The following is a 27,686-nucleotide window of genomic DNA, read 5'->3' as shown; positions in this document are numbered from 1 at the left end:
CAAACTCCGAGGCAACTCTTCTGCAAGTTCTCGTCCTCTCATTCCCGGCCCTGCTGGTGTTGTCCAGGCCGCCATGATTCAACGCAGCTCCACCACCGACGGACACCTCATTCGAACCCAACAATTTGTTAGGCGCGTCGTCGAAGACGGTCACGACACTGATCCCGATTTTCACTCCAATGCTTGGCTTTCAGCCCTGCAATTAGGCGGATCTGCAACTCCTCTGGGTTCAATCACTCACCATCTAGAAAGGGTCGATCTCATCGTCGCAGTTATCAAATAATGCACGCCAAACGGATTCGGCGATGTGTCAGTTACCCTGAAGGTATTTCCATCTTCCGCGTTCTTTTTCATCAATGTCATGGTATTTAAATGTCCTCTGTCAATGCCATATGGGTTTGAGTTTCAGGATCCTACGGGCACTGTCGGTGCTAGTGTCCATCACAAGGTTTTCACTGAAAGCGAATTCGCGAAGGACATAAATGTTGGATCTGTTATGCTTATCCAGAAGGTTTATTATTTCTAACCGACTTGACTATTGTTTCTACTTCTTTAGACAAGTTGAACATTATTTCTTCCTTTTTTGCTTTTAGGTAGCTGTGTTTTCTCCTAGAAAATCTAATTGTTACCTGAACATAACATTGCCCAACATAGTTAAGGTATGGAAATCTTTTTTACACATATATAATTAAAATAAAAGTGACTGTGGATTTTTACACATCTCAATTTTCGTTTATGTGAATTTTCACAGGTATTCTCCAGTGACTGTGGACCTCCATCTGAAACATTCACCGACATTACAGAAGATTGATTAATGTTATTTGGCTAATTTTGAATTATTTGCAACTTTAAAAAATCCTTGACCTGGATTATGTAGGCTATGTTGCGTCCCTTGAATTATGTACGTTATTTTGCTTCAATTGGATTATGTGCGTTATTTCACTTCCCATTGGATTTTGTTTGTTATTTTAACTGATTTAAAAGAGATAAAAATGTAATCAAATCAAGTAAAGCGTGATAATGTGAAATCCAAACTAATAATGCGATAAAAGTACAGACCGATAATAAAGCGTGTATAAACTAATAGTGCGATAAAAGTACACATAATAATAATGTCACTGCCCCCTGCCCCTACGACCCACCCTACCCCTACGACCTCTGCCTCCGCCTCTGCCACCTCCTCTATCTCCGCCTCCTCCTCTGCCTCGACCTCTGCCTCCTCGTACACCAACGAAAGTGACGCTCTGGGTCCTGCTCAAGTCTCTGATGACAGTGAGGCACTTCTCTAATAAAGTGCGGGAGCGTGTATCTCTAGGGGGACCGTCGTCGACCTCAAGTCCCTGCTCTAGCAAATCAACGGCCCGACGCAAAGAAGCCTGAAAATAAATCAATATACATGTTAGTAAACCGCATACACAAAACCACAAATGCATAAAGAAAATTAAGTTCACACTTACTACAGCACTGAGATCGGCCCTACTCTCATCCGGGATGATGAACCGGTGAGATACACCGGTGTACCAGTTCAGGTAATCATCTACTGCCGCTCCATCCACTATACTAGGGACCCCCCCTGGAATCAAGTGTGGCTCATAATCCTGGTATGCTGCATCAACGACCTCCGCAGCAGAACTCATGCCCATCACAACAGATGGGTGTCGCGGGATAGGCTGCACGTACCCAAACTGCCGCATCACACGCTCAGGAAGATGAGATCGCACGGCCGTCCGGATGGGAGTCCGGATGTAGCCTGAGTATAAAGCTCGGACGTCCAGCTCTCTGTGACTCCTGTGCTCCTCATACGGTGTCCATATGACGTCCTCTGCCGTCATCTCATCGAAGAGAACTCGCCTCTCCATCAGTCCAGCATGCCCAGCCCGGGACTCCATCCACCTGCACGCTCTGGGCTGGTCCTCCGTGTACTCGGGGACCTCAATCCGCTGAATAATGGTGGGTGGGAAGTGCTCAAACACCCAAGCTACCAGGAGGGAAGAACAACCGCTCATCTGCTTGGTCTTCCTCCGTGAGGCATGACCAAGTGCATCATACAGTGTAGCTAGTGCAATGGCGCCCCACGCATACTCTGACACCCGATCAAGGTGCTGCAGCATGCCGATCCAATGGACAGAAGTGTAGTGTCCTCCACTCTTGTTCGCAAACAAGGTCGAGCCGAGGAGGTGAAGTAGCCACATCCGTGCTGCATGGTCATGCCGATGCTCTAAAGTACAACAAAGAAACCATTAATCATTTAATTCACATATAATAGTTGCAAATAAATTAAGTATACAGTACAACTAACCAGCAAGAGCCCTAGTGTAAAGAGTCTGCAAGAACCCGAATCGCAAGCCAATGGTCTTCACCGCCTTAAACTCCATGATGTAGTCCGTGGCTACCCCTCCTAAGAGCAGAACACAGGTCTCCGCTGCCTGTTCTCTGCTGGCCTGTCCGGGAGTATAAAACCTATCACCCATCGGCAAATGAAGTATAGATGACACGTCATCCAGGGTGATGGTCATCTCCCCGAATGGCATGTGGAAGCTGCTGGTATCCTCATGCCATCTCTCGACGAGGGCAGATAGAAGGGGTGTGTCTATCTCCAGATAGGTGCAACTGAAGAGCGGATAGAGTCCGGTCCCCTCCACACGCTGACGAACAGCGCTCATATCGTCTCCCTCGCCCTCACATGTCAGCTTTGCCAGCTTCATCCCAGCGCTGGCAAACTTCAACACACCTCTATCGGGGTAACGCGGGTCGGTGCCTATAATATGATGCCACAGACACGGCGCAACGTGATGTGGGTAACGGACCAACAGTGACAGATCATCAGGCCCCCTGGAAACGGTGCCTCTGTCTGGACTGGCACCTCATCCCGTCGTGCTCCAGCATCACCCTCAAGCTCCACACCAACCTCAGGCTCCACATCAACCTGAAGCTCCACATCAACCTCATGCTCCACATCAACCTCATGCTCACTCTCTGCCGAACTCTGAGGAGTCATCTGACGAGAAGGCGGAGAAGGCTCGGGAGTCGTCTGACGAGAAGGCTCAGGAATCATCTCACAAGGGTCTCGACGCTCCTCATTTGATGTCCCACCAACATCCTGGTCCTCACCAAATCTGCCTCTGACTCTACGAAAAGAAGCATGCAGCCGTTTGTGGCGATCCTCAACATCATCCGGGGCTGTGTGGCGATCCTCAACATCCTCCGTGGCATCATGGGAGCTCCCAGCAACATGTGATTTCCTGCGCCCTTGGCTCTTCCTCTTAGCCATCTATTAAAAAATAATACTCATCAGATAATTGCAAAAGTATATGTAAATAAAAAGAATATCTAACATACTTGATCAATAAGCATGTCTAGCATATTTAAGTACTGAAAAGAATAAACCAGTATATGTAAATGCTACTCAACTTGAAGATAGTTTTCTAAGAATGAAAACTGAAAGTACGGAGGGCAAAACATGTATCAAGTATGTTGAGGATGTTTAGATCTACTTTTCTTTAAACATGATCAATAGTAAAAGAAACAAACAGAAATGGAACAAAATTGATTATGACAGTTCACATATTAGATGTGAAACCTTAAGTAATATAAGTATAACCTATAGGATTCCAAAGAAAGAACATGGAGAATTAACAGAAAGAGCTAAACAAATGAAGATGTATAATTGAAAAAACTGAAGAAAATGGAGAATGAAATACTACCTAAGTTTTTTTCCTTCACAGAGAATCTCTTCTTTAATTCTTAAACAATCAATTGTACAGAATGAATCCCTACCTACCTTGATTTTCCAATCCTTTTGAATCCCCTTCTAGCTAACTATCTAATGGACTAACTAATTAACTTCACAATTATCACAATGACTCAGCAATTGGGGAATAGCACATTGCCATTATCAAAATGAGTACAGCCATATAAGGTTTTGAGGCTTTAGCAACTGAGGCAGTTAAGTTAGTTCAGTGTATTGAGATTTGAGACATTATTGTACAACTGCAATCATAGTGTATTAATTGCATCACCAAATCAACCTTGCTGATTCTCCGGTAAATTATCATTAATCAGTCTCTTAATGACAAATTCAAAGGCATTACAAAGTTCTTATCAATTGGGTTCATAGTCTTGTCCAGATTTTTTATTAACAAGTGAAATGTGTCAATGTCATGCAGGGGAGCTAGACAGGCAGAGAATAGGGTCATGAAGTTCTCAGGGACTACTGCTAAAGCAGCTGCTGCAGAAAGCTCTGAAGAAGGAGTTCCAAAGATTATACTAGTGTGTTTGTTTCATACTTTCATGTAATCAAAAAAAAAAACTTCAATCAAATATAAATGAGGTTGAAAGTGCATGTGTAATGTTGCCTTCACCTTATCTCATAAGTCCCTGACATTTGTATATTGTCATTATAAAAGAAAGAGTTTTAGTTTAAAAGAAAATCTAATAATGCAAAGCTTATAATTATAGCAGTTGGCAGAGCAGTAGGAAATCTTTTCTTCCATGAAAGCTTCTAATTCAAATGCATATTTTCTAATATAAGGGGGCAGAGCAGCAGGAAATCTTTTCTTCCATGAAAGCTTCTAATTCAAATGCATATTTTCTAATATAAGGGGGCAGAGCAGCAGGAAATCTTTTCTTCCATGAAAGCTTCTAATTCAAATGCATATTTTCTAATATAAGGGGGCAGAGCAGCAGCAGGAAATCTTTTCTTCCATGAAAGCTTCTAATTCAAATGCATATTTTCTAATATAAGGGGGCAGAGCAGCAGCAAAAAAAAGGTACAAAGATATTACTCACGTATCATGAATGCATTAATGCTAACCAAGTTATTGGAAGAAGAGAATAACTTGGTTCAATTGACAGGTATACAGAAACAAAGTCAATGAGTGTATTCACTGCTATGTTGGAATGATCTTCATACTTCAGTTATAAACTATCTATATTAGATCAATAAGCATGAATCATTGACTAAAAAATAACATTGAATGTAACAGCAGTTTCATGTAACTTCAGTTATAAACTATCTATATTCACTGCTATGTTGGAGTTTCATGTATGTAACAGCAGTCCAAAACAAGCAGACCAAACCCAAGACTGCTCATGGCACCCCAAAATCCACAAAATTTCTTCCTCATCATAGCAGTTAAACCAAATCGCACCCCACACCCCACAATCCCTGAGAGTTAAAGCAAACCGCACCCCACAATGGTAATCTCAGCAGCATAAATCCCTAAACCCTAAACCAAACCGCACCCCACAATCCCCAAATCCCTAAAACCCCAAATAACAACCTCATCCCCAAACCGCACCAAACTATTCGAATTCCAAACCCTAACATACGAATTGAATTGAATACAACAACTAGATGATGAAGAAGATGAAGGCTCTTACCTCTACCGGAGCACCGTTCCAGGAGCCCGTTCCAGTTGACGAAGATGATGAAGGTTTGGAGGGGGAAAATCGCGAGAGCTTCGGAAATGAGAGACTAAGAAGGGTTTCGGAATGAAAGGTTTCGGAATGAAATGGGATTGACCGTGTTTTGTTTTAATACTAACAGCATTCGGAACTGTTCCTTCCGAATCATTTAGGAATACCGGAATCCGAAAGCCTACGGATATTGTTGTTTCGAAAATAAACACGCAGGGACATTATGGTATTTTCCCACACTTAAGTGGGGTGGCATTTCTAAGCCCTGGGGTGCCAAATCGAGGGCTCCCCCTAGTCCCTACTTTCCATCACGGTAAAATTATCCGAACCAAGCGTAGCGTAAACGTTGCGGAGCTACTTTCCCTTGACTTTCTGGTGGTAGTCGCCGGCGGCGGCGGCAATACAACCAAAGTGAAAGATGGCTTAGTCTCACTTCACTATTGTCAGTCATCACAGTAACAAAATTAAGTGGAGAGACTTGACTCACAGTCAATTTGGAAAAAAAACACTCTCACATTTCCAACTTTGTCGTATTAGAAGAACCTCCGTTGACTCTCTGCAATAAAACCAAGTTCCAAGAAAGCCATGGTTTCATCTCAAAATGGAGGAAGCAGCAGCTGCAGGCATAGTGATCACATTTGGTCTGATCATATGGGCATTGAAGGTGGTGAACTGGTTGTGGCTGAGGCCGAAGAAGATAGAGAAGTTGCTAAGAGAGCAAGGTCTCAAAGGAAATCCATACAGGATTCTGATCGGTGACTTGAAGGATTTTGTCAAGATGCAAAAGGATGCCGGATCCAAACCAATGAGTTTCTCTCATGAAATAGTGTCTCGTGTGTCTCCCTATGTCAAACTCACTGTTGACAAACACGGTATGACATAAGTAAACCTCTTCCATGTTTGGAAATCCTTATATAATTGAGTATGTGTGTCTTTGGATCAAGTTTAGCAGAATTGATTCTACTAAAATTGATTCTACTAAAATTGCATGTGATAAACATGAGTTTAAATGATGTGATTTATGTTCGGATACTTTTATTAAAATAGCGGAGTTTGTAGGGTAATGCGATGAAATTCAGTTGAAAAATCTCAAGTGTTTAATGTAGAAGAAACTATTTGTTGTGACAAGTAGAATTTATACAGTAGAATTGATTCTGCTTTATTGGTACACTCAAATATAATTTCAACTTGTTATAATTGATTTTATAGAATTGATTGTGGTTTCCAAACATGCTCTTAGTATGAAGCCAGAATCAATTCCGGTGAGAAGTTTCTGTGAGTAGTTTCTAAGTTTCAGAGTTGATTCTGGGGGAATAGAAGCTCATCCAAACATGCTATTAGTTGCATCCTTTGCGTAGGCTTTCCAAATGAAAATTTTCAATCTGGGTTCCACCTTTAAGTTCCTGATTTCTTCCCATAAACCCCTTATAGTTAGGTTTTAAGTTTGAGGAAGGATCTGTGGAGGATCATCAAAGTGTGTTGCATGTTTGGATAGAATTGGATTCTGGTCTAATCTAATGCATATCATATTCGCCTTTCATATGCATTTATTGTACAAATTGCTTTAGAAGGAATGGTTCCGTTTATGATCCATCAAACGTTGATATTAATCATTTACCTTAGTGACAGGATTAATGATCCTACTTTCTGGTTGATTCTTTTAACCTTATTAATCATTAAAGTTGCTGTTGTTATGCAGGAAAGAATTCTTTTATCTGGTTTGGACCAACACCGTGGGTGATCCTCACAGATCCTGAATTAATAAAAAACGTGTTAAACAAGATCCATGACTTCCCAAAGCCTGATACTAATCCGATTTTAAAGTTACTAGCTACAGGTCTTGTAACCCATGAAGGAGAAAAATGGAGCAGGCATAGAAGGATAATTAACCCTTCATTCAATATAGAAAAATTGAAGGTTAGTTTCTATTTACTAAATGTAGATCTTATTTAATCAGTTTGTGTGCTTCCTGAAACCAGGTCAGAAAACACTGGGATACGTGTGTGCGTTATGCATGGAAAAAATTACTTTCCTCAAAGATGCATTTCTTAAGAAAATTCAGTGTGCCAGATCTTGTTTGTTTGTCTAGCAACATATACTTTTGCAAGAAACATGGGTTTGGTTTCAGGAACATGATCTGAAGTCTGAATGTTTGTAGTGCTTAGTCTGATGCGGGAATTTTAACTCCTCATTAATTCCCCCCATACTGCAGATCATGTTACCAATATTCTTCAAAAGCTGCAATGATCTAATTAGCAAATGGGAAGGAATGTTGTCGTCAGATGGATCATGCGAAATGGATGTATGGCCTTTCCTTCAGAATTTTGCCAGCGATGTTATTTCTCGGACAGCATTTGGAAGTAGTTATGAAGAAGGCAGAAGAATATTCCAACTTCAAAAAGAGCAAGCTGAACTTACAATGAAAGTTATGGTGAAAGCTTACATCCCTGGATGGAGGTATGACTAATCTGTATATCTGATTGCTTGATGACTAAAGTAGGATGAACTTTGTTAAATAAGTTTTATTTAACTGAATTAACCTTACCCATGTATTTCATACCTGAAACAGAGATAAGCATATAATGATTACATAATTAAGAATCAAAGAAATGTGCTTATCAGACCAACCACTAGAAGGATAATTGATTTCCGAACTAGCATTCCCTTCATATCATATTAATTGACTGATTGTGTTTAATTTGTAGGTTTCTACCTACTACTATTCATCGGAGGATGAAGGAAATCTGCACAGATGTAAATGCTTCCCTTAAGGATATCATTGAAAAGAGGGAGAGAGCACTAAATGCGGGTGAAGCCAGTAAGAACAACTTGTTAGATATTCTTCTGGAGTCAAATCGCAAGGAAATTCAAGAACATGGAAACAACAAGAATGTTGGAATGAATCTTGAAGACATAATTGAAGAATGCAAGCTATTCTACTTTGCAGGGCAGGAGACCACTTCAGTTTTGCTTGTTTGGACGATGGTGTTACTAAGTAGGTACCCGGATTGGCAAGCACGCGCAAGGGAGGAAGTATTAAGAGTATTTGGTAATCAAAAACCAGATTTTGATGGTCTAAGTCAACTTAAGATTGTAAGTATTGTGTTAATGGTTCTGATCTTCATACTGAATAACATGCCCTTGATACTCGCTAACTTACCATTAGCATGTATCTTTATGTAACAGGTCACCATGATTTTGTATGAGGTTCTTAGGTTATACCCACCAGCAGTGGGGCTAGTCCGAAATGTTCACAAAGATGTGAAACTTGGAAACCTAGCATTACCTGCTGGAGTGCAGGTTTATTTACCACCAGTTTTGGTTCACCATGATTGTGAGCTATGGGGTGATGATGCAAAAGAGTTCAATCCTGAGAGATTTTCTGAAGGAGTTGTAAAAGCAACAAAAGGAAGAGTTTCATTCTTTCCTTTTGGATGGGGTCCTAGAATATGTATTGGACAAAACTTTTCCATGTTGGAAGCAAGGATGGCCTTGACAGTGATTTTACAACATTTCTCATTTGAACTTTCTCCTGCCTATGCTCATGCTCCATCTACGGTAATGACTCTTCAACCTCAATATGGCGCTCATATCATTCTGCGTAAAGTGGGTACATAAAATATAGGGAAAATTGCTTTTACCTTCCGAGATTTGTCAATATTGCACTAATCTCCCCTCTATTTTACCAAATACATTGGCCTCCTTCACATATCATTTAGAATAACAGAATGATGTTTAGTGTTATAATAAATCTTATGGGAGGTCAATGCAATAATGATAAACATCGGAGGAGGTCAGTGGAATGTTTCCAAAAGGTGATTTGTGTTTGCTTAAATAATAGATGAGATGTTAGTGCAATAATGACAAACATCAGGGGATGGGGTGTCAGTATAATTTACCCTAAAATATAATAATGAGCCCTTATTGTATGACTTTTATTATAGTACTGTTGGAAAGCTTGTAATATAAGTAATCTCTTCTAGACACTATTGTATGTTTGCTTTCATTTACACTGCTATACTGGTTATTTTAATTGCATATTTCTTGAAGGGGTCAAGTTGCTTGACTGGAATCACAGTGAATTTTCAATTCGATCATAGTGAGGGAACCTTAGTCTATAGTGTAGACTCCTTAAAAATACAAAATGGACCCTAACTGAAGTCGGTCATGATATTTACTACTTTAAAAGGTGTAAATTACACTCAACTATCCTGAGGTTTTCTAATATGATACTTAACTCTAAACTTAAATATTACATTCCACCTCATTTATATCAAGTAGTGCTAATGAAAAACATATTTGCAACGAAAATTTGTGACATAAATCTGTAGCTAATACTCACAAATTTTGGCCACTCATCCAAAATGATAAGTAGAATTGAGTACGCGATCTATTTATTCTTAACATTAATACAGAAACCAGTACATCTCAAATGGTATCAGATTAAGAGACCATTGACGGTTATACCACCATCAACATAGATGGTCTGTCCTGTTATGTAAGAAGCAGCAGCTAAGCAGAGGAATGCCACCATGGAAGACACCTCTTCTGCATCTCCAATCCGTCCAAGAGGGATTCGTGAAATAAAACCATTAAGAAGCTTTTCATCTTTCAAGTGCTGGAAAGAAAATAGTGACAAGATAACATTTATGCCTCAGTTTAGTGAAAGAAAACACATGATATAAAACCACTTAGTATGTGTTTGGATATTAGTTGAGCTAATGTGAAAACACATTCATCATAATCCATAAGTTTTGTTCATTTTTGTCTCGAAGTGAGTGTAAATACTTGTTAGCACTGTTCCAACAGGGATCCAAACACATATTTAGTAATTTCAATCTTAAATATTGTCTTATTCTGATGTTAAAAACAGTTCATATTTTAAGACTAAACTAATTACATTCCATTTCAAGGATTAAATGGTAGTTAATGATGGGCGATTCGTCCCATATACTTCTTTGGTCGAGATAAGAATGTCCACCACTTAAAACAGTGGTTAACTACTTAACTCCCTTTCTGCGGATGCTCGCTATAAGAGATAAGCGGCTACTTCGAAATGTGTTCTATTTTTATGGGTGAGTGTCAAACCACCAACTGCATGGTTAAGGAATTAAAATGTCTATTTAGTCTTTATAAAAGAAAAATAATACAAAATTTACCAATTCAGCTAGAGGGGTTCTGATTGGCCCTGGTGCAACACAATTAGTTCTGATATTGTATTTTGCCCACTCACATGCCAGATTTTTTGTCAGTTGGTTGATTGCTCCTGCATTTCAATCACACATTCAAATATCAGTTACTAGTTAGTTATTCTTCACTAGGAAATCAACACATTCAAGGTTATGTAATTTGGATAATCAAGACAATTGAGACAAAAGTCTAGCACACAAGAAACAGTTACTTATATACCTTTTGCTGCACCATATATTGATCCATTAAAGGATACCAGCCCAGAAATTGAGGATATGAAAACGATGCTTGCAGCCCCTGAAGCTTTTAGAAGAGGGTGTCCAAGCTGTGTTATGTGGAAAGCAGATTCAAGGTTTGTGTTGATCATAAATGAAAATTCTTCCTCTGTATAATCCAGGGTCGTCGCTTTCGGTATGTTTTTCCCCACGTTGTTCACCTAAACCCAATCCGCACATGAAGGAAGGTCAGCTTCATAAGTTCATATATTAACACAGAAGCAACTATATGTAGTAGCAAGTAAAATTGATTCTATGAAGTTTATTCTGCTTTACTAGTAGATTCAAACATCATTTCAGCTGGTTAAAACTGATTTTAACCCAATAGAATTGACTCAAGAATTGGTTATATTTTCCAGAACATACTCTCACTAGGCGAGGTCAGCTATATGAATGATTGATAAATCGTCTACTTTAAAATTGGCTAAATATTAACATATCAGTTATAGTTGAATAATCCCAGTACTAATTGAGATAATATGAAAAAAAAAATTCAAATTCATCTCATTGAAATCAATTACTACTCACAAGGATATTGAGTTTGCCATTGAACTCAGATGAGACTCTAGCTATGAGGTCCTCTCTCTGTGCACGAGAAGTCACATCACAGACTGAACCAGTGACTCTGTATCCCTTTGAGGCCCATTGATGTAAGGATTCATTGAGTTGAGTTTCATTCCTAGAGCAAGTGTGAATAGTGGCTCCAAGCTGTGCTAACTCCTCCACAATTTCATATCTAGCAAGAGTTCATACCAGAGGAACAGTGAGAAACCAGTCTAATACATGATTCAATGCATGTTTCAAAATTCTTCTACAATTGATTCATAAGTCAAAATTAAGTTAGTAGCTGCTAGGTGTCAAATTTGATTATGAGGGAAGAGAAGCGGATCCAAACATATTATCACATATTTGTACAAATATCACTATCATTTGCTAATATTAACATGTTTGCTAAATACAAATTACCCGAACAAGCATAATGGATTGTGTTCTATTAGCTTTAATTTGTTAATGTTGCTGATACTTGTCAGAAGGATATTTTCAGCAAGGAATTTCTAAACTAACTATTACCAAGTTTGGATCAAATTCTCTTTTATCGTAATCAATTCTGAAACGCAGAAGCTGGTACTCATATAAGCTTTTCCCTAGAATAGATTCTGGTTTTAGAATTAGTCACAGCAGAATTTCTAAACATGTATGTACATAACCTGGCAAGAACAAGAAGAGGTAGAGAGAGTGCAAGATAAGAACCCGATTCCTTTGGATCCACCTGTGACCAGAGCTGTCATCCCCTGTAAAGACCACCTGCTGCTCCTGCTACCTGTGTTTGGCACAGCCATTTCTCCAAAATGGTTATACAATTAAGAACTATACTATATGTTATGCTTCATTATTCTACTTGCTCAATGGGTTAATATATATATATATATATATATATATATATATAGTGATATATATATATAGTGAGTCTATACAGAGGAGAAAGTTAGGAATTGAAGATGTAGAGTGCCAACTTCCTGTCCCTGGTCCAGAGAAAAATCAGAAGGGGGAGAACATGGGATAATTGGGGTAGAATCTTCTACTAGTACAGAGAAAAATCTTGAAAAGTTGGTATAGGCTCCTCTCAGTTGTGAATAATGTTTTCATTTCTTGTTTAGTTTTGTAAAATAATGTTTACAATAAATATGTGTTTAATTATTTAATTATGATTAGTCTGGTTTTATTTTTTTATGCAAACTTAGAAAAAACAATGATAATATAATTCTATCTCCTCTTAAGAAGAGACAGAAATCTGAATATTGGCTTTACCTTAGTGCTTCACAGAAACACTTCATTTCTCTCTTTATAATTTCAATTTGGCTTTGCTACCGCAACTGAAGCTAAACACATAATGATGCATGCACCTACATGCCTATTGGTTTGCAAATCTTGATTAGAATTTAGAAGCCATTTGAGGCTGGATTTGAAATTATGGAAATAAGAAAAATGTTATCCCTCTCATTTTACCTGAGGAACAACATTTTGGGAGCATCTGTTATTATTTAGCTTTCCAATTTGAGTAGATGAAGAACGACAATGGTTTCAAGGAAATAGAAGTGGAGATTAAGTAAGACACGTCTCAAAATGATGTGGAAAATGTGAAGCTTTGGTCAAGGAAAGTAAAATTGACTAAGTCATGAGAGAGCTTTGAGGAAGAGCTTGAATCGAATTAACATGCTCGAAAGGCTTGACGGTTTGAAGAATTTTACTCAACTCCAAGGGAGAACATGCATTAGTTGATGGGTGAATCGACGGCAAGGAAGCAAAGGCTCGAAGCTCAAAGGCATGGCCAAGAACGAAGGAATTAGTTTGAAGCAGAACCTAAAGCTCGAGAAGACAAGTTTGAGATATTATAGGCATGCTGAAGGAACGACTTATATTAGGCAGTTCTTATATTAGGCATTTTCTTCACTTTTAGTCTTGTTCGTAGGATTAGTTTTCAATGTGAATGCAATTACTTTACTTTAAATAGGTCAATGTAATTGTGAAAAACATGTTGGACATGTGACACATTCTAGAATGTTTAACGTTGCTCATATATGACACACGACTACATAAAGTTCATGCAAATGACACACTGCTGCATTGAGTTCACCTTTTTTCTTTGCTTTTTACTTTTATTTAATCAAACTTTATCTTTTATTTACTTATTTTCTTGCATATTTGCTTACTTTTTTGTTTTCAACACTTAATCTTTTCACTTCTTCACAATTCAAACTTTGTTTTAGTATCAAAATTATTTCTCTAAACTTAAGTTTGGATTCATCGGCGCCTTGATTTCTCAACTTATCGCAGAATAACTTAATTTTTTGTTCAAAACTCTTTTCGAATCGCAAGTTTAGGTCCACTAAAACTTGGATTTCTCAAGTTATCACCAAACAACTTGGTTGTTTAACATCAAAACACAAGTTTAAGCTCACCGGAACCCTGACTTATCAAGTTATCACCAGATAACTTGATTATTTTCAACTTGTTTAGACAAACATATATCATTTCGAATTATACTCCACACACTCAACGCATTCGTCATTGCTTGTAAACCACCAAATAAAAAGAACCCACACCCCATGACTTGATCCGAGTCCTAGATTATTCTTTGGATCCATTTGTTTGCCGGTGTAATTTTCACGCGTAAAGAATTAGTTGCATTTCTTAATTTATATCTTGCATCATCTTAAACAATACTTCAAATAAAAAAGACTGAGTAACATAAATAAGTAAATTTCTTGATATCAATGCAGGTTGTCATAATTCCACTCAAATATGATAGTTCTAAAAATAGAAAACTGTTATGAAATGAAGTCTAAACAAGTGATGAAAGAGATTAGATGAGAGAAACAAGAGCAAGAGAAGATACAAATGTAGTGAATAGAGGTGCTCATCTTGATGCATCTCCTTTATATTTATAGGGGTGGATAAGGATGAAAGGACAAGTTGCATGGGTTTGGGCTTGACCCATGATGGTCATCCAAATTAATCATATCAAAAACTACATTATTATTGAGGCTAACTTATTAATTATTACAATATCAACCTATGACTTTGGGTCACTGCTCACCAATCCAAATGATAGTAAAAATTGAATACACAATCAATTTCTTTTTAGCAATAATATAAAAAGTAGTACTACATTGCATTGCAGTCTTGCAGAGGGAGGATATCATAAAAATCAGATTAAGAGACCATTGGCAGTCATACCACCATCAACACTGATGATCTGTCCTGTCATGAAAGAAGCAGCAGGTAAGCAGAGGAATGCAACCATGGAAGACACCTCTTCCGCCCTTCCAATCCGCCCAAGAGGGATTCTTGAAGTAATACTAGTAACAAGTTTTTCATCTTTCAAGGCCTGCAAAGTACAAAACAAGATATGAATGAATGATATGAGAATAACTAATAGTTACTTCAATCAATCTTAAATTACCGATTCAGCAAGAGGGGTTCTGATTGGCCCTGGTGCAACACAATTAGTCCTGATATTGTCATTTGCCCATTCACATGCCAGATTTCTTGTCAGTTGGTTGATAGCTCCTGCATTCATTTCAATCACATATTCAAATACCAGTTACTAGTTAGTTATTCTTCACTAGAAAATCAAGACAAGAAACAGTTATATACCTTTTGCTGCACCATATATTGATCCATTAAAGGTTATCAGCCCAGCAATTGAGGATATAAAAACGATGCTTGCAGCCCCAGAAGCTTTTAGAAGAGGATGTGAAAGCTGGGTTATGTGGAAAGCAGATTCAAGATTTGTGTTGGTCAGAAATGAAAAATCATCCTCTGTATAATCCACGGTTGGTTTCAGTATGTTTGTCCCCACATTGTTCACCTAAATCAGCACATGAAGGGAGGTTTAGTTGAGCTTCATAAGTTCATATATATTGAGATAATGTGCAAAAAATAACTTCAATTGAGATAATGTGCAAAAAAATAACTTCAATTTCATCTCATTGAAATCAATTAATTACTACTCACAAGGATATTGAGTTTGCCATTGAACTCAGATGAGACTCTAGCTATGAGGTCCTCTCTCTGTGCACGAGAAGCTGCATCACAGACTGAACCAGTGACTCTGTATCCTTTTGAAGCCCATTGATGTAATGATTCAGTGAGCTGAGCTTCATTCCTAGAGCAAGTGTGAACAGTGGCTCCAAGATGTGCTAACTCCTCCACAATTTCATATCTAACAAGAGTTCATGTAATTGGAACAGTGAGAAATCAGTGTTACACATGATTCAATGCATGTTCTAATCAAATTCTTTCCATAAAATTAACTACGACACTCAAAAACTTCCCTCCATTATTCATTTTGACTTCAGAATTAATTGTAGAAAGATTTACAAACACTCACTATCACTATCTGTACACAGATCACTACCATTTTCTAATATAAACCTGTTTGCTCCAAACAAGTTACCCATACAAGCATTATGGATTGTCTACTAGCTCTAATTTGTTGTTGATGTTGATACTTTAGTAACTATTTGCATGTCTGGATTGTTTCTTATGATCAATTATGAAACACACAAGCTAATTATAGAAACTTTTACTTATAGAAACTTTTATCGAGAATTGACTTTGGCACTGCAATCAAATCAATTGAAAAATGATTTCCAAACATGCACTATATATAATTGGAAAGAACAAGAAAAGGTAGAGAGAGAGAGCAAGATGGGAACCCTATTCCTTTGGATCCACCAGTGACCAGAGCTGTCATCCCTTGTAAAGACCACCTGCTGCTCCTGCTGCCTGTGTTTGCCTCAGCCATTTCTCCAAAATAGTTATGCAATTAGGAACTGACCTGTAAAATATCCTATGCTTCATAATTCAACGTGCTCAATGGGTTATATATACAATGATTCTATACAGAGGAGAAACTTCCTAGTCTTGCTCCAAAAAGTGAGAGAACAATTTTGAATGCGCTTCCTAGTCTTGGTCCACAAGTCTGAAGTTACTTTTGAAAAGTAATCTTTATAGGGTAGCTGTACAAAATTTAGGTTTTGCATCTTCATCTAAGAATTGACTTTTCATGAAATAAAAATATACATCAAAAATTGATTTTAAGAGTAAAAAATTAATTTTAATATACACAAACGTGCCTGCTCTAATAAATTTAATTAAACCTCTTCATTTACCCAACTCAATTCACTGAAACATGACCATGAATCATAATACCCTAGGAATTTGGAGAAGACACTTCTTCAAGATCTCCGAGGCGCCGAAGAGGGTTCTGAGTAAACCTCTTCAAATAGTCCTTGTTGCTTAGAATCTAAAAGAAGAGTTAAAGTAGCTATCTTCTTCAATGAGTTTCTCATATAAAATGGTCGATGTGTTTGCAGAGGAAGTGGTGAACATGACTATTGAATATTGCTCTGCTTGAACGGGGTTGGGGTTTTCGCGTAACTTCTTTCTTCATTTCTATTTTCTCGATAACTCATTGTTTAGTTTCATGTGATGGGGCATCCTTCTTTAAATTCTAAATGTTGTCTTCAACTTCAGTCTTTAGGTTCTTGACTGAGAAAAACTAGGAGTTAGGACTTAGGAGTTAAGACGATATCATAACAAGACACATTATACATTACAATCAACCTTAGCTAATGATGGAGTGAAAAGTGGCATAAACATGCTATCTTTCACTAATCTGTTGTCTTTTTCTTAACTCATTCATTCTTCTTGCCAGTCTATTGTGTTTATTTTCTTAGTAAAGGGGCATGACGGTTTAAATTAATAGTTCAAAGATTAAACAAAGCTAGCGCACGATAACTTTGGAAATTAGTGTAAAAAATAGGCGTGTTCTTTATTTAATCTGCAATCCACTAGAACACCTAGAAGTAAAACTAAAGTAGAGACTGAAAACCAGACTAAAAGAATGAACATGTACTTATATAGGATAGTGCCAAATCAACCCATAGGCATCCTTTTCTATATCTCAAATAAAAACACTGGAAAATATTTTTATCAAAAGACAGTCTCATGACTAACATGATTGTTGAAATAAAGAAAATTATAGTCTCCTAACAAAAGTGAGCTAAGGCAATTTGTGCGGTAATATCATTATCTTTCTCTACGTACCATTTTAGTTAAGTCTCATGTCATCAGGAGTACAAAAGTGAGATAAGGCAAATAGTGCGTTATCTTGTTTTTCATTTAACATCAGATGTTTGCTCAATTTCAAGAGGATGAAGACAAGAACAAATTCACTCACCAACTCCCACCATCACTTGATCAGTAATATATAGCAATATATTCAGTTAAAGATAGGTAGTGGCTGTTATTAGGAGTACAAATGCCTTTACTAACCATTTCTTTGAGGAGCTCTTGGGCGTGCTCAACTTCATTTTTTTCGCACAAGCCCGGTAGAAGAGCTATGTAAGTGGTCATGGTAGGATCAAATCCCATCTTCAACATTTCATCAAGGACTCTAAAAGCCTCCTTCACGTCACCTCCTTCACTATAACCACCAATGAGTAGATTGTAACTAATATGATCAGGTTTGAAACCCCTTGTCTTCATCTCATCAAGAAGTTGCCAAGCTTCTTTCATTTCACCACCCCTGCAGTACGCTAGCATCATGGTATTATATGTCAACACCGTGGGCTGAATCCACGGTTGGAATATGTCTAATCAAGCGGTTGGAAATTCTTTTCCAGTTATTACTTTTTTTGGGTACAATTTTCCAGTTATTACTTATTAGTCAGATACCATTATGCTTATAAAAAAAAAGTCAGATACCATTATACTAGTCTCATGTGTAATTCAACAAGCTGGTTTTGTATCTTCATCTAAGAATTGATTTTTCATGAAATAAAAATATACACTCAAAATTTGATTTTAACAGTAAAAAATTAATTCTAATATACACAAACGGGCATGCTCTAATAAATTTAATTAGACTCTTCATTTGCCAAACTCAATTCACTAAAAAAAGACCATGGATCCATCATGCCTAATACTCCATAGGAATTTGGAGAGGAAAATTAGCAAGAAGCAGGGTGTGTGGTGTAAATGGAACTCTTATAAATGTGTTGGGTAGAAACCATTCACGGACATTCCACCATCAACACATATAATCTGGCCAGTGATGTATGATGATGCTGGTAAGCAAAGAAAGGCAACAAGAGAAGACACTTCTGCAGGATCTCCGAGGCGCCTAAGAGGAGTTCGAGAGTAAACCTCTTCCAGATAGTCCTTGTTGCTGAGAACCTAAATGAAGAGGGGGAAAGTCAGATAAATGTTTATATCAGATTGCTGCATTAGAACATTATGCAAGTTCCAACCAAGATTCCAAATTCAATTCAATAAACCAAGCTGTGATATGCAGGGCATTTTTCACAAAGCTAATCTGCATCACAAATTTCAGATCAAAGTACAAATATTACAATTTCAGGCTTTCAGCAGTTATAAAGCAAATAAAAAAGGTTCTAGATGCATTTTTTTAAATAAGATTTCTAGGTTTCTACACCCAAAAAATGTAAATTGGTGGTGTCAATAGAACTAGTTGTATCTCCAATAACTTAAATCATTTTATATTACAGATCACAATCCTGAATGCTCCAATCATGGGATCATAAAATGTCTAACTTTCAAAATCATTTCATTGGATATTTGGAAGACAGTAGTAATCTACTATGAAGCCTAGATGCTGTACCCGTATCCGACACTGAAATACATGTAAGATTTCTAGATATGTATCCAAGGAGCACCCTCCAAATCTTCTATTTCGTACAGGGAAACTATTGTCCATACCTTTGGGATATGCTTCGATATATTTGAGACACAAATCCAAAAACTTGCCCTCGTGCTTCTTGTACAATCTTGTTCTCTATCATGTTGTGAGAAGAATTGGAGTACATACTCTTTTATTCACTAGTTGGAACTTTGAAGAGGAACAAAATGGAAACTAAAATGGTAGAGGATTTGACTTGTGTGCATTCCAACCCTAGAACTTTAATTGGGAAAGATAAAGGACATAAGACGCATTTGAGTAAAACAGCTTCATTAAGCACTTATTCATAGGCTTATTAGAATAAGCTTGTAAGTAGCTCATTATGAGCATTCCAACACTACGATGTCATGTAAATTTGTTTGGTCAAACAGAAGCCAGAGGTTAAATGTAGATTTATCATTGAGATTTCAAGGTCATGCTTACTGAAAAGTTACTGTTCCCAAGGATAAGATTCCAGATAAATTCTAGGTTCTTGCTTCACCAAACAATATATTTGCTGCAATCTACCTAAGATGGCACTTAGAAAGGAAGAAGATTGACTGCATAAATCTACCTAGATGTTATATCAAAGATACCATTATACTAGTCAATAGAACTAGTTGTATCTCCAATAACTTAAATCATTTTATATTACAGATCACAATCCTGAATGCTCCAATCATGGGATCATAAAATGTCTAACTTTCAAAATCATTTCATTGGATATTTGGAAGACAGTAGTAATCTACTATGAAGCCTAGATGCTGTACCCGTATCCGACACTGAAATACATGTAAGATTTCTAGATATGTATCCAAGGAGCACCCTCCAAATCTTCTATTTCGTACAGGGAAACTATTGTCCATACCTTTGGGATATGCTTCGATATATTTGAGACACAAATCCAAAAACTTGCCCTCGTGCTTCTTGTACAATCTTGTTCTCTATCATGTTGTGAGAAGAATTGGAGTACATACTCTTTTATTCACTAGTTGGAACTTTGAAGAGGAACAAAATGGAAACTAAAATGGTAGAGGATTTGACTTGTGTGCATTCCAACCCTAGAACTTTAATTGGGAAAGATAAAGGACATAAGACGCATTTGAGTAAAACAGCTTCATTAAGCACTTATTCATAGGCTTATTAGAATAAGCTTGTAAGTAGCTCATTATGAGCATTCCAACACTACGATGTCATGTAAATTTGTTTGGTCAAACAGAAGCCAGAGGTTAAATGTAGATTTATCATTGAGATTTCAAGGTCATGCTTACTGAAAAGTTACTGTTCCCAAGGATAAGATTCCAGATAAATTCTAGGTTCTTGCTTCACCAAACAATATATTTGCTGCAATCTACCTAAGATGGCACTTAGAAAGGAAGAAGATTGACTGCATAAATCTACCTAGATGTTATATCAAAGATGGTGTGTTAAAGCTTGAAATAGAAACTTATGAAGGGAATGGAAGACTATAAAAATTTGGAATTCGTGTTTGTCCTTGCAATTTCATAGTTGTTCTGTTCTGGAAATGATTTTTTCATGCATCCAACCAATTTTCAAAACAATTTTGATATAACTAATTAACTATACCAAGGAACTAATCAGTGTCACAGGTAGTTGATTCTAACTCATGGTAACAGTATAAAAAGAGAAAGAAAATTACTTGCTCAACCATTGATGTTTTGATGTACCAAGGCGCAACTGCATTACTCCTAATATTATCTTTTGCCCACTCGCAAGCTAAATTTTTCGTAAGTAGATTAATTGCCCCTATAAACCAGAAAACAGGCATCTTCAAAATTTAATAAACTCATATACATCACTGTATATGTAAAGCAGAATTACCTTTTGTTGCTCCTTGAACAGACATGGACTTCAGGGAGACAAAAGCAGAAACAGACGAGATAAATACAACACTTCCCACTCCTGATGCTTTCAGAAGTGGATATGCAAGTTGGCACATGTGAAAGGTTGATCCTAAATTGGTATCCATAAGACGGGAAAACTCTGCAGTTGTGAAGTCTATAATTGGTTTCCGAATATTTGTCCCTACATTGTTTACCTACACATCAATTACTCAGGTTAATATATCTACATAAAGAAGGTTACTAATCCACAATAAATCTCAACGCAATCTTGAACAAAATTCTAAACGATCCCCATTTATCAGCATTCTAGAGGTCACAAGCTTATGCTATGTTAACTCACTCACTCAACTGTTATCCAAACACACTGAATTTTTTTCTTCAAAACAAGACAATGACAAATACAATATTTTGACCCTTGATAGCAGAAAAACAAGAACACATGAATTATGATTATGAACATAAAACAACAAAAGAAAGAGAGAAGAAGGTGATGAGCTTACAAGGATGTTTAGTTTCCCATGGAAGACAGAGGACACAGACTCCATGAGAGCCTCCCTCTGCTGTGGAACCGACACATCACAAACTGACCCAGTAACCTCAAACCCCGAATCATTCCATTGCTTCAAGCACTTATCAAGATCATCTTGGTTTCTAGCACAGGTATGCACATTTGCTCCAAAACCCATCAATTCCTCCACAATGGCGTACCCAATTCCGCGAGTTCCACCGGTGACGAGAGCTGTCATCCCACGAAGAGACCACCGATCCTGTGTTGGGGTGGTTTTGGGGTCGGAATGCAACATGGGTTGGCACCTAGTGCTTGTAGGTCTCTTGTGAGATGTTGTACTGAGCTTGAAAGAGGTGGTGGTAGGAGAACCAGAACCAGAAGCAGTGAAGCTTGACAGTAATGGAAGAGTAGTAGCTGGATTTGGGACACCAAAGAGACAAGCATGGTGCATTTTTGCTGTCTTTGATTTCAAGGGTTCTAGACTTCTAGTGAAGGGGATGATCCCTTGCTATGAGTACATGGCACTAGAAGTCTAGAACCTTAATTTTTTTTACCCATAATTCAATAGATTATTATCTTGTTATTCAATATAAATACTACATAATTTTACTTTACTTATTTCTAAAAAAATTATTTTACTTATGGAATTGGTCGCTTGGAACTTGGGGCACAGACGTGTGGTGTGTTTTTCAGACTCCTTGCTGGTCATCTCCTTAGTGCGTGCTCCTCCGACACAACACCATATGTTTGATGTGCTTATTAGCAATATTTTTGCTTTGTCGAAGTGTTCTTGGATGGCTCGGGTGGAGCATATCCTGCGAGAAGGGAATTTCTGTGCTGATTTCTTGGCGAAAGCGGATGCGCTTCAAAACTCTTCTTTCCTCCATGTTCAGGATCCCCTCCTTGGTATGGAGGAGTTGTTTTTGGCTAACTCCTTGGGAACTATGGTAGTTAGGCAGTGGAGGGTTTTTTGTGTTTGTTTTGGTTATTGGCTCTCTTTGTATTAAGCATAAAAAAAAACTTATTTTTTGAAAGTTTACTTATCAATTAACTTTATCTCATAAAATTTATATTTTAATAAAAAAATGGACGAATGGTAGAAATGAATGATAATGATGTAGATGTGCGTAAATGATGGATGAATAAAGTTCAGAAATCACAATTCACATATTCATTCAACTCAATTTTCAATTTTCTGCATTCTTTTCATTTCAATTTCACTCATTCAATTTTGGTCCCGTTTGGAAAAACAGCTTAATTAAGCGCTTATATGACATAAGCGTTTATTCATAAGCTATTTTTAAAAATTTATTGAAATAAGTTGAAAATAAGTTGTACATAAGCATAAGCTGTTTCTCATAAGCTATCCTAAGTAGCTTATGAAAATAAGCTGAAAATAGCTTATGAGAGGTCATAAGCTGTTTGCATAAGCCCTCCCAAACACTGGCATAAGAGCTTATGCTATCAGATAAGCTTAAATAAGCTCTTCCAAACTGGGCCTTTATGTTATTAGCTTGAATTCAAATTTAAAGACATCTCTAAGTAACTACACCTAGGCCCTAGCCAAATTAAATATATAAAATTTTCACCACCAATAAAAAGAGAGAGTAAGGTTGTTCAGAGTCTATATTTGTTTACTGTTAACTATGTTGTTGTAATTAGGCTTCTATTAGTTATAATAAAGTAGATGTCAGAGTAAGCTTGCCATAGCCTAATTTATACCCTCAGAGTAAATAGTTGTATTATTAAGTCTCTATGATTGAATCACAGAGCAAACTTGCAATGCATTTATCTATTTCTCTCTCTGCATCTGACACCTTCCACTGCTGATTAAGCCATGTATATACATTTATACATGTATTCCAGAAGGATCATCAAACCCTTGGTGACTTTATTACATATAGTGTTTTGATAAATATCATGATATATTCAAGGTCCCAAGTACCACTTTCTTCTTTATTTGCAGCTGCATCAAAATGTCCAACTGGCTAAAATGCTCAAATGATTTCCACGTGTAAAATGTTGATTCATAGTTACAATATTGCTGTGTCAGGTTGGCATAACCAAGATAATTTCCTCTACCAGCTAGCTGCAACCCTCTGCTTGATTGTTTCCATTTTGCATATCCACTTAACATTGCCCCCAAACACCAACTACCAAGTCAGCTTCAATTTCAATGTTCAGGACGGCTAAGCTTGAGAACATTGTAGACTATGACACAAGACTATAGAAGTAGTCAAGTACTAAATTAATTATTAATTAAGGATCATTGGGAGGAATTAATTGGGTTCACATTTCAGTAAGTCTATAGATATGGTAGAAGAAAGTACTAAGAAAAAAGTTGATCAAGTTATATATAGTTCAGAATTCATCAAGGTTTGATCATGCATATAGCTGATATGGTAGTGAATGGATTAATTATTAATTTGGGACAAGGGTAAATAAAATATTCAAACTTCTTGACTATTTTATAGATCAAATGGTCATGCAAACAATGGCGTGATTCCTTAGAAGACCTTTTCAACTTGAGAGGAACCAATCCAACATAATACAAATACTCCACTATTAACTTAGCTTTTACCCGACAGCTCAGGATAATTTGCTATCGCTAAACATTCATCTTTTTTGTCTTAATTAACTTTCTTCATACTCTTGCTTTAGAAATTAGGACAGATTTAGAGTGTCATTTGTTTTTTAAACCATACCTATCAATCTCAGATAACAGATCATGGTTACAATTTCAAATATCAATATTTAATATTTTTTCAATTATGTTAAAGAATTATAAGCTCCTTCTAAAATTAATTAAGCGATTGTTTGATTGAAATTCTAACAAGTAGAATCGCATCTGATTCAATTTTCTATCTTATGCATATGGTGAAATAGTTTTTGACTTTTTGTGAGTAGCTTATCAGGTTAGAATTGATTTTGGAAAAAAATTATGCAAACATGCTATTAAAGCAACGTATAATGGAAAATTTTGATTTTTAGATTAAATAATTTATTCTTGTTCTGAAAGACCAAAGTTCTTTACAATATTATACAATTTTACAGAATAAACAAGGCTCACACAAATTCAATTCAAAAGGTGGTTTTGCTTTTTCAGTACAAAACAAAATTGAAAAAACCCAAAACCAACCCTCTCTCTTTTCACATTTAATTTTGTGACAATCTAATAAAAGCACAAAACCATGTCTTACTCATCCAGCTTTCATGAACCCATGCATAAAAAATTATTAATCCAAACAAATTTTATACGATGTAGAAACAAATTTGAAAGCAAGCTGATAGGAAACCTATGTGAGTAAGTAATAATTACACGAAACTATAAATTATGTGTCTATCTACTTGTTTGACAGTAACATTGTTTGAAGCAGCATAGGCAAAAAGGGACACGCCAAATTACAAACAGACAGGTTGTTCCCAATATACCACACGACCAAGTTTATAAAGCCTTGAGCTATTTTGTCCTTTCCTACAACTCATAGTTGTAATAGAGTATAATGATATTCCGACATTCAAACAGTGCGGTATAGACATTTTAATTTATAAATATCACATTTTTCTTTTTATTTCTCTCATTTTATCACATTTATTACATTTATTTTCTTGCTCTGGATGTCTGTTCAGTGTCTGTTGTGTGTGGAAGTTGTATTCTCATTTCATTCATTGGTCAATGCAAAGATGAAAAAGCAGGCCTTTGTGTATATGCCCCACTCAACATATAAAACCAGCAAATTAATCTCCATGTTGACCATCAATAGTCCTCTTTTTATCTATCAATATACACTTGACATACCTAGAAATTGAGTTGAAAGATACTCATAGATTAATGGAGCCTGATCATGATCAAGGTGATAATGAACAAGGTGCAAGTAAGGTGACTCCCCCCAAGTCCTATGAGTGCAACTTCTGCAAGAGGGGCTTCTCTAATGCACAAGCACTAGGTGGCCACATGAACATCCATAGGAAAGACAAAGCCAAGCTCAAACAACAATCTTCAAATCAAACTCAACCATCTTTGGAAGTTCATCATCAGAAGAACCCTGAATTAGAAGAACAGAACAAACCAAACTTGAATTTGAAGTATCATCATCAACAAGACCATGTTCTTCTTCACATGAGGCAGCTTCCACTTTTTGCTGAATCACCAATTAGCAGTGGTGAAGCACAAATATTACCACAAGCTCAAATTCAAGGGGAAGTTCAAGTTGTTACGTCAGAAGGGGCTTTAAGCCAAGGTTCCTCCTCTGATTTAGACCTTGAACTGAGACTAGGGCCAGAGCCATCATCATCAGGTGCAACTGGTACCAGAAAATTCTTTTGAGTTCAATGCACAATTATACATGATTATTTTGTTGATGTATCCAATAACCTTTTTTTGTCTTGGTGTATAAGAAATCATCTGTTTCATTTTGTTCTGAAATTTTGATTTTTTAAATTGTTTACTAGCATTGATTTTTATTGTATATGAGAGTATAATGTTTGATCTGATAGAACTTAACTTCTTTTGAATTCTTTAGTTTTGGGTACAACAGTTCTTATTTGAGTTTATTGCACCGCATGGCCAAGTAGCACTAAATTTGAGTCGTATACGTGTCAAGTATTAGAACAACAATGTTTGTGCATAGACTAGGCTTTCAGAATCGATATAATGTTGATCAACGCCTTCCATCATTTTTATATGCCGTTTCAATTTCATGTTTCATCAATGAAATTTTGACATATCAACTAAAGAAGTACGAATGGAGCAGTTATGAACTTATGATAATTTTAATTGATATGTCAACATTTTGTTGATGAGGCTGAGAAAGAAACACTTGTGGATAAAAGTTTCAATGATGAGCAAATGTATGTATCAAGTGATGAAAGCCTCATATCAGAATGAATATATTTTGTTTGTATTATGTTCTCGATTAGAACCAAGTCTAGCATTGCCATCCACAACAACTCAGGACCATCGACATGAGCAAGGCAATTTACTTACCTGTGTCTTATGTAGCATTTATACATAAATGATAAAAACAGATATTTATAATAAAGTAAAATCTAGAGCCTAAACAATGAACACATACGTATGAGATTCTCTCAGTTGCCTCATCAACTATCCTATTAATCTTTATTATCAATTTTTCTTCATTTTTTATTCTTACTCAACTTATTATTTGTCCGCAATGTTCTATGCACCTGATTAGTTGTCTTTGGAATATTCAGCTTAGAGAGATTTTTTACAAGATTTAGCTCATAAAAGTAGAGAGAGAATAAAGTAACTCATTATAATCGTTAAAAAATAAATGTTAGCAAATTATTATTTACTTAAATCTCAATCGTAGATTTCTCAATTGTGATGACTTACTTTACTTATTAAAGTGACCATCTCAAGTGATGACTCCTCTCTCTGTTTATTTAGAAGTCTAAAGCCAAATCCTTTTCTACTAACAGCTTTAGCCTCTTCAATGCCAAATCTTTCATTTTCTGTTAAAACAGTAATGTACAGTACAATTTTCATTCACCTGCACCTTTCATTGGCAACATTTTCTTTTTAACCCTTCACCTATATATAGAACCTTTACCTTTTACAGTTGTATGCCAACTTCTTCCACGTAATTAAATTTTAAGAATATTTTGATTCATGATGGTTTCAGTCTGCTGTATGGTGCTTTGATATGGGGAAGATCTAATGACTTTGATTGTTAGGTTTCATTATAATATATATTCACTGTGAAGTGTGAACTTTTAGCTGAAGATCGAGCATGTAAAATATGAGAAAAGTAAGGAGGTGGTGTGGAGAAAAGATAGCTCTCTAAAAAAACACTTTGTTTTGATTTCTTGGCTTCTTGCTGGCTTGTAAATGCACAATTACATTTACATGAGTGTATATAGGTGCACAAAACACCTCATGGTTCATGTAACAAAATGAATTTACACATCTTGAAATTATAACTTTTAGAAACTTTTAGGTCTTGAATGTAGACATATATATATAGGGTTTAGGGAAAATGTCATGACACTTCAAATATGCAATTCTGCTATTTGACAGCATTCTTTTCTTTTTCTGGTCAAAGACAGAAATTCCTTTAATAAAAAAGAAGTTTTGGGCTAGGGCTTGCCATAAAGTAAGTTATTTACTTTTGCCAAAACAAATCTTACTTGATGTGGCTCTAATGTTTTAAAGTTTGGTC

The 27,686-nt window shown here is 36.6% G+C and overlaps 7 protein-coding genes across 10 annotated transcripts; 3 read left to right on the top strand and 4 right to left on the bottom strand.

Moving 5' to 3' along the window:
- Positions 1-284: 284 nt before the first annotated feature.
- LOC130747287 (uncharacterized) lies at positions 285-1,371 on the top strand. Of its 2 annotated transcripts, XR_009022355.1 has the most exons (4): positions 285-325; positions 410-511; positions 594-659; positions 752-1,371. XR_009022355.1 is itself a non-coding variant. In XM_057600171.1 (3 exons), exons 1-3 carry the CDS (start codon positions 362-364, stop codon positions 809-811), a joined length of 276 nt encoding a protein of 91 aa, XP_057456154.1. In that variant the 5' UTR covers positions 335-361; the 3' UTR covers positions 812-1,371. The 2 variants fall into 2 exon arrangements, 1 of the variants encoding a protein (XP_057456154.1); XM_057600171.1 differs by lacking the exon at positions 285-325 and having other exon boundaries at positions 335-511.
- A 219-nt stretch (positions 1,372-1,590) lies between these two features.
- On the bottom strand, positions 1,591-2,663 carry LOC130744998 (protein MAIN-LIKE 1-like). Its single transcript, XM_057597153.1, has 3 exons — positions 2,300-2,663; positions 1,681-2,218; positions 1,591-1,606 (listed from the first exon to the last, which is right to left on the bottom strand). Exons 1-3 carry the CDS (start codon positions 2,661-2,663, stop codon positions 1,591-1,593), a joined length of 918 nt encoding a protein of 305 aa, XP_057453136.1.
- Positions 2,664-6,000: 3,337 nt separating this feature from the next.
- LOC130747283 (cytochrome P450 72A68-like) lies at positions 6,001-9,467 on the top strand. Its single transcript, XM_057600167.1, has 5 exons — positions 6,001-6,290; positions 7,118-7,335; positions 7,631-7,875; positions 8,124-8,511; positions 8,605-9,467. Exons 1-5 carry the CDS (start codon positions 6,020-6,022, stop codon positions 9,034-9,036), a joined length of 1,554 nt encoding a protein of 517 aa, XP_057456150.1. The 5' UTR covers positions 6,001-6,019; the 3' UTR covers positions 9,037-9,467.
- A 172-nt stretch (positions 9,468-9,639) lies between these two features.
- Positions 9,640-12,313, bottom strand: LOC130747285 (tropinone reductase homolog At2g29150-like). Its single transcript, XM_057600169.1, has 5 exons — positions 12,135-12,313; positions 11,412-11,619; positions 10,828-11,044; positions 10,578-10,684; positions 9,640-10,036 (listed from the first exon to the last, which is right to left on the bottom strand). Exons 1-5 carry the CDS (start codon positions 12,221-12,223, stop codon positions 9,857-9,859), a joined length of 801 nt encoding a protein of 266 aa, XP_057456152.1. The 5' UTR covers positions 12,224-12,313; the 3' UTR covers positions 9,640-9,856.
- Positions 12,314-14,285: 1,972 nt separating this feature from the next.
- Positions 14,286-16,264, bottom strand: LOC130747282 (tropinone reductase homolog At5g06060-like). The gene is made up of 5 exons (XM_057600166.1): positions 16,106-16,264; positions 15,402-15,609; positions 15,042-15,255; positions 14,848-14,954; positions 14,286-14,772 (listed from the first exon to the last, which is right to left on the bottom strand). Exons 1-5 carry the CDS (start codon positions 16,192-16,194, stop codon positions 14,593-14,595), a joined length of 798 nt encoding a protein of 265 aa, XP_057456149.1. The 5' UTR covers positions 16,195-16,264; the 3' UTR covers positions 14,286-14,592.
- A 1,975-nt stretch (positions 16,265-18,239) lies between these two features.
- On the bottom strand, positions 18,240-22,051 carry LOC130747281 (tropinone reductase homolog At5g06060-like). 3 transcript variants are annotated; one of them, XR_009022354.1, is made up of 6 exons: positions 21,497-22,051; positions 20,974-21,190; positions 20,792-20,898; positions 20,000-20,198; positions 19,173-19,371; positions 18,491-18,629 (listed from the first exon to the last, which is right to left on the bottom strand). XR_009022354.1 is itself a non-coding variant. In XM_057600165.1 (4 exons), the coding sequence occupies exons 1-4, from the start codon at positions 21,953-21,955 to the stop codon at positions 18,441-18,443; spliced, it is 972 nt and encodes a 323-aa protein (XP_057456148.1). In that variant the 5' UTR covers positions 21,956-22,048; the 3' UTR covers positions 18,240-18,440. The 3 variants fall into 3 exon arrangements, 1 of the variants encoding a protein (XP_057456148.1); XR_009022353.1 differs by having other exon boundaries at positions 19,173-20,198; XM_057600165.1 differs by lacking the exons at positions 19,173-19,371; positions 20,000-20,198 and having other exon boundaries at positions 18,240-18,629; positions 21,497-22,048.
- Positions 22,052-25,068: 3,017 nt separating this feature from the next.
- LOC130743006 (transcriptional regulator TAC1-like) lies at positions 25,069-25,889 on the top strand. The gene has a single exon (XM_057595116.1). It carries the CDS (start codon positions 25,337-25,339, stop codon positions 25,829-25,831), a length of 495 nt encoding a protein of 164 aa, XP_057451099.1. The 5' UTR covers positions 25,069-25,336; the 3' UTR covers positions 25,832-25,889.
- Positions 25,890-27,686: the final 1,797 nt, after the last annotated feature.

This window comes from Lotus japonicus, chromosome 3 (assembly GCF_012489685.1).
Source record: "Lotus japonicus ecotype B-129 chromosome 3, LjGifu_v1.2".
Lineage (NCBI taxonomy): Eukaryota > Viridiplantae > Streptophyta > Magnoliopsida > Fabales > Fabaceae > Lotus > Lotus japonicus.
This window is presented reverse-complemented; position numbering and strand designations above follow the sequence as displayed.

Bases quoted from the DNA above. Each gene is read 5' to 3' on its own strand.
- LOC130747282 (XM_057600166.1), bottom strand. From the start codon at position 16,194: ATGGCTGAGGCAAACACAGGCAGCAGGAGCAGCAGGTGGTCTTTACAA. The intron at 14,955-15,041 runs GTATATAACTGT...AAATGAATGCAG, and splicing joins AATATATGGTGCAGCAAAAG to GAGCTATCAACCAACTGACA. The intron at 14,773-14,847 runs GTAATTTAAGAT...TGTACTTTGCAG, and splicing joins GAACCCCTCTTGCTGAATCG to GCCTTGAAAGATGAAAAACT.
- LOC130743006 (XM_057595116.1), top strand. From the start codon at position 25,337: ATGGAGCCTGATCATGATCAAGGTGATAATGAACAAGGTGCAAGTAAG.
- LOC130747285 (XM_057600169.1), bottom strand. From the start codon at position 12,223: ATGGCTGTGCCAAACACAGGTAGCAGGAGCAGCAGGTGGTCTTTACAG. The intron at 11,620-12,134 runs GTTCTTATCTTG...AACTCTTGCTAG, and splicing joins GGTGGATCCAAAGGAATCGG to ATATGAAATTGTGGAGGAGT. The intron at 10,685-10,827 runs GTATATAAGTAA...ATTGAAATGCAG, and splicing joins AATATATGGTGCAGCAAAAG to GAGCAATCAACCAACTGACA.
- LOC130747283 (XM_057600167.1), top strand. From the start codon at position 6,020: ATGGAGGAAGCAGCAGCTGCAGGCATAGTGATCACATTTGGTCTGATC. The intron at 6,291-7,117 runs GTATGACATAAG...GTTGTTATGCAG, and splicing joins ACTCACTGTTGACAAACACG to GAAAGAATTCTTTTATCTGG. The intron at 7,336-7,630 runs GTTAGTTTCTAT...CCCATACTGCAG, and splicing joins TCAATATAGAAAAATTGAAG to ATCATGTTACCAATATTCTT.
- LOC130747281 (XM_057600165.1), bottom strand. From the start codon at position 21,955: ATGCACCATGCTTGTCTCTTTGGTGTCCCAAATCCAGCTACTACTCTT. The intron at 21,191-21,496 runs GTAAGCTCATCA...ATTGATGTGTAG, and splicing joins ATGGGAAACTAAACATCCTT to GTAAACAATGTAGGGACAAA. The intron at 20,899-20,973 runs GTAATTCTGCTT...TCTGGTTTATAG, and splicing joins TGTTCAAGGAGCAACAAAAG to GGGCAATTAATCTACTTACG.
- LOC130744998 (XM_057597153.1), bottom strand. From the start codon at position 2,663: ATGAGCGCTGTTCGTCAGCGTGTGGAGGGGACCGGACTCTATCCGCTC. The intron at 2,219-2,299 runs GTTAGTTGTACT...GTTGTACTTTAG, and splicing joins TTACACTAGGGCTCTTGCTG to AGCATCGGCATGACCATGCA.
- LOC130747287 (XM_057600171.1), top strand. From the start codon at position 362: ATGGTATTTAAATGTCCTCTGTCAATGCCATATGGGTTTGAGTTTCAG. The intron at 512-593 runs GTTTATTATTTC...TTTTGCTTTTAG, and splicing joins CTGTTATGCTTATCCAGAAG to GTAGCTGTGTTTTCTCCTAG. The intron at 660-751 runs GTATGGAAATCT...GAATTTTCACAG, and splicing joins CATTGCCCAACATAGTTAAG to GTATTCTCCAGTGACTGTGG.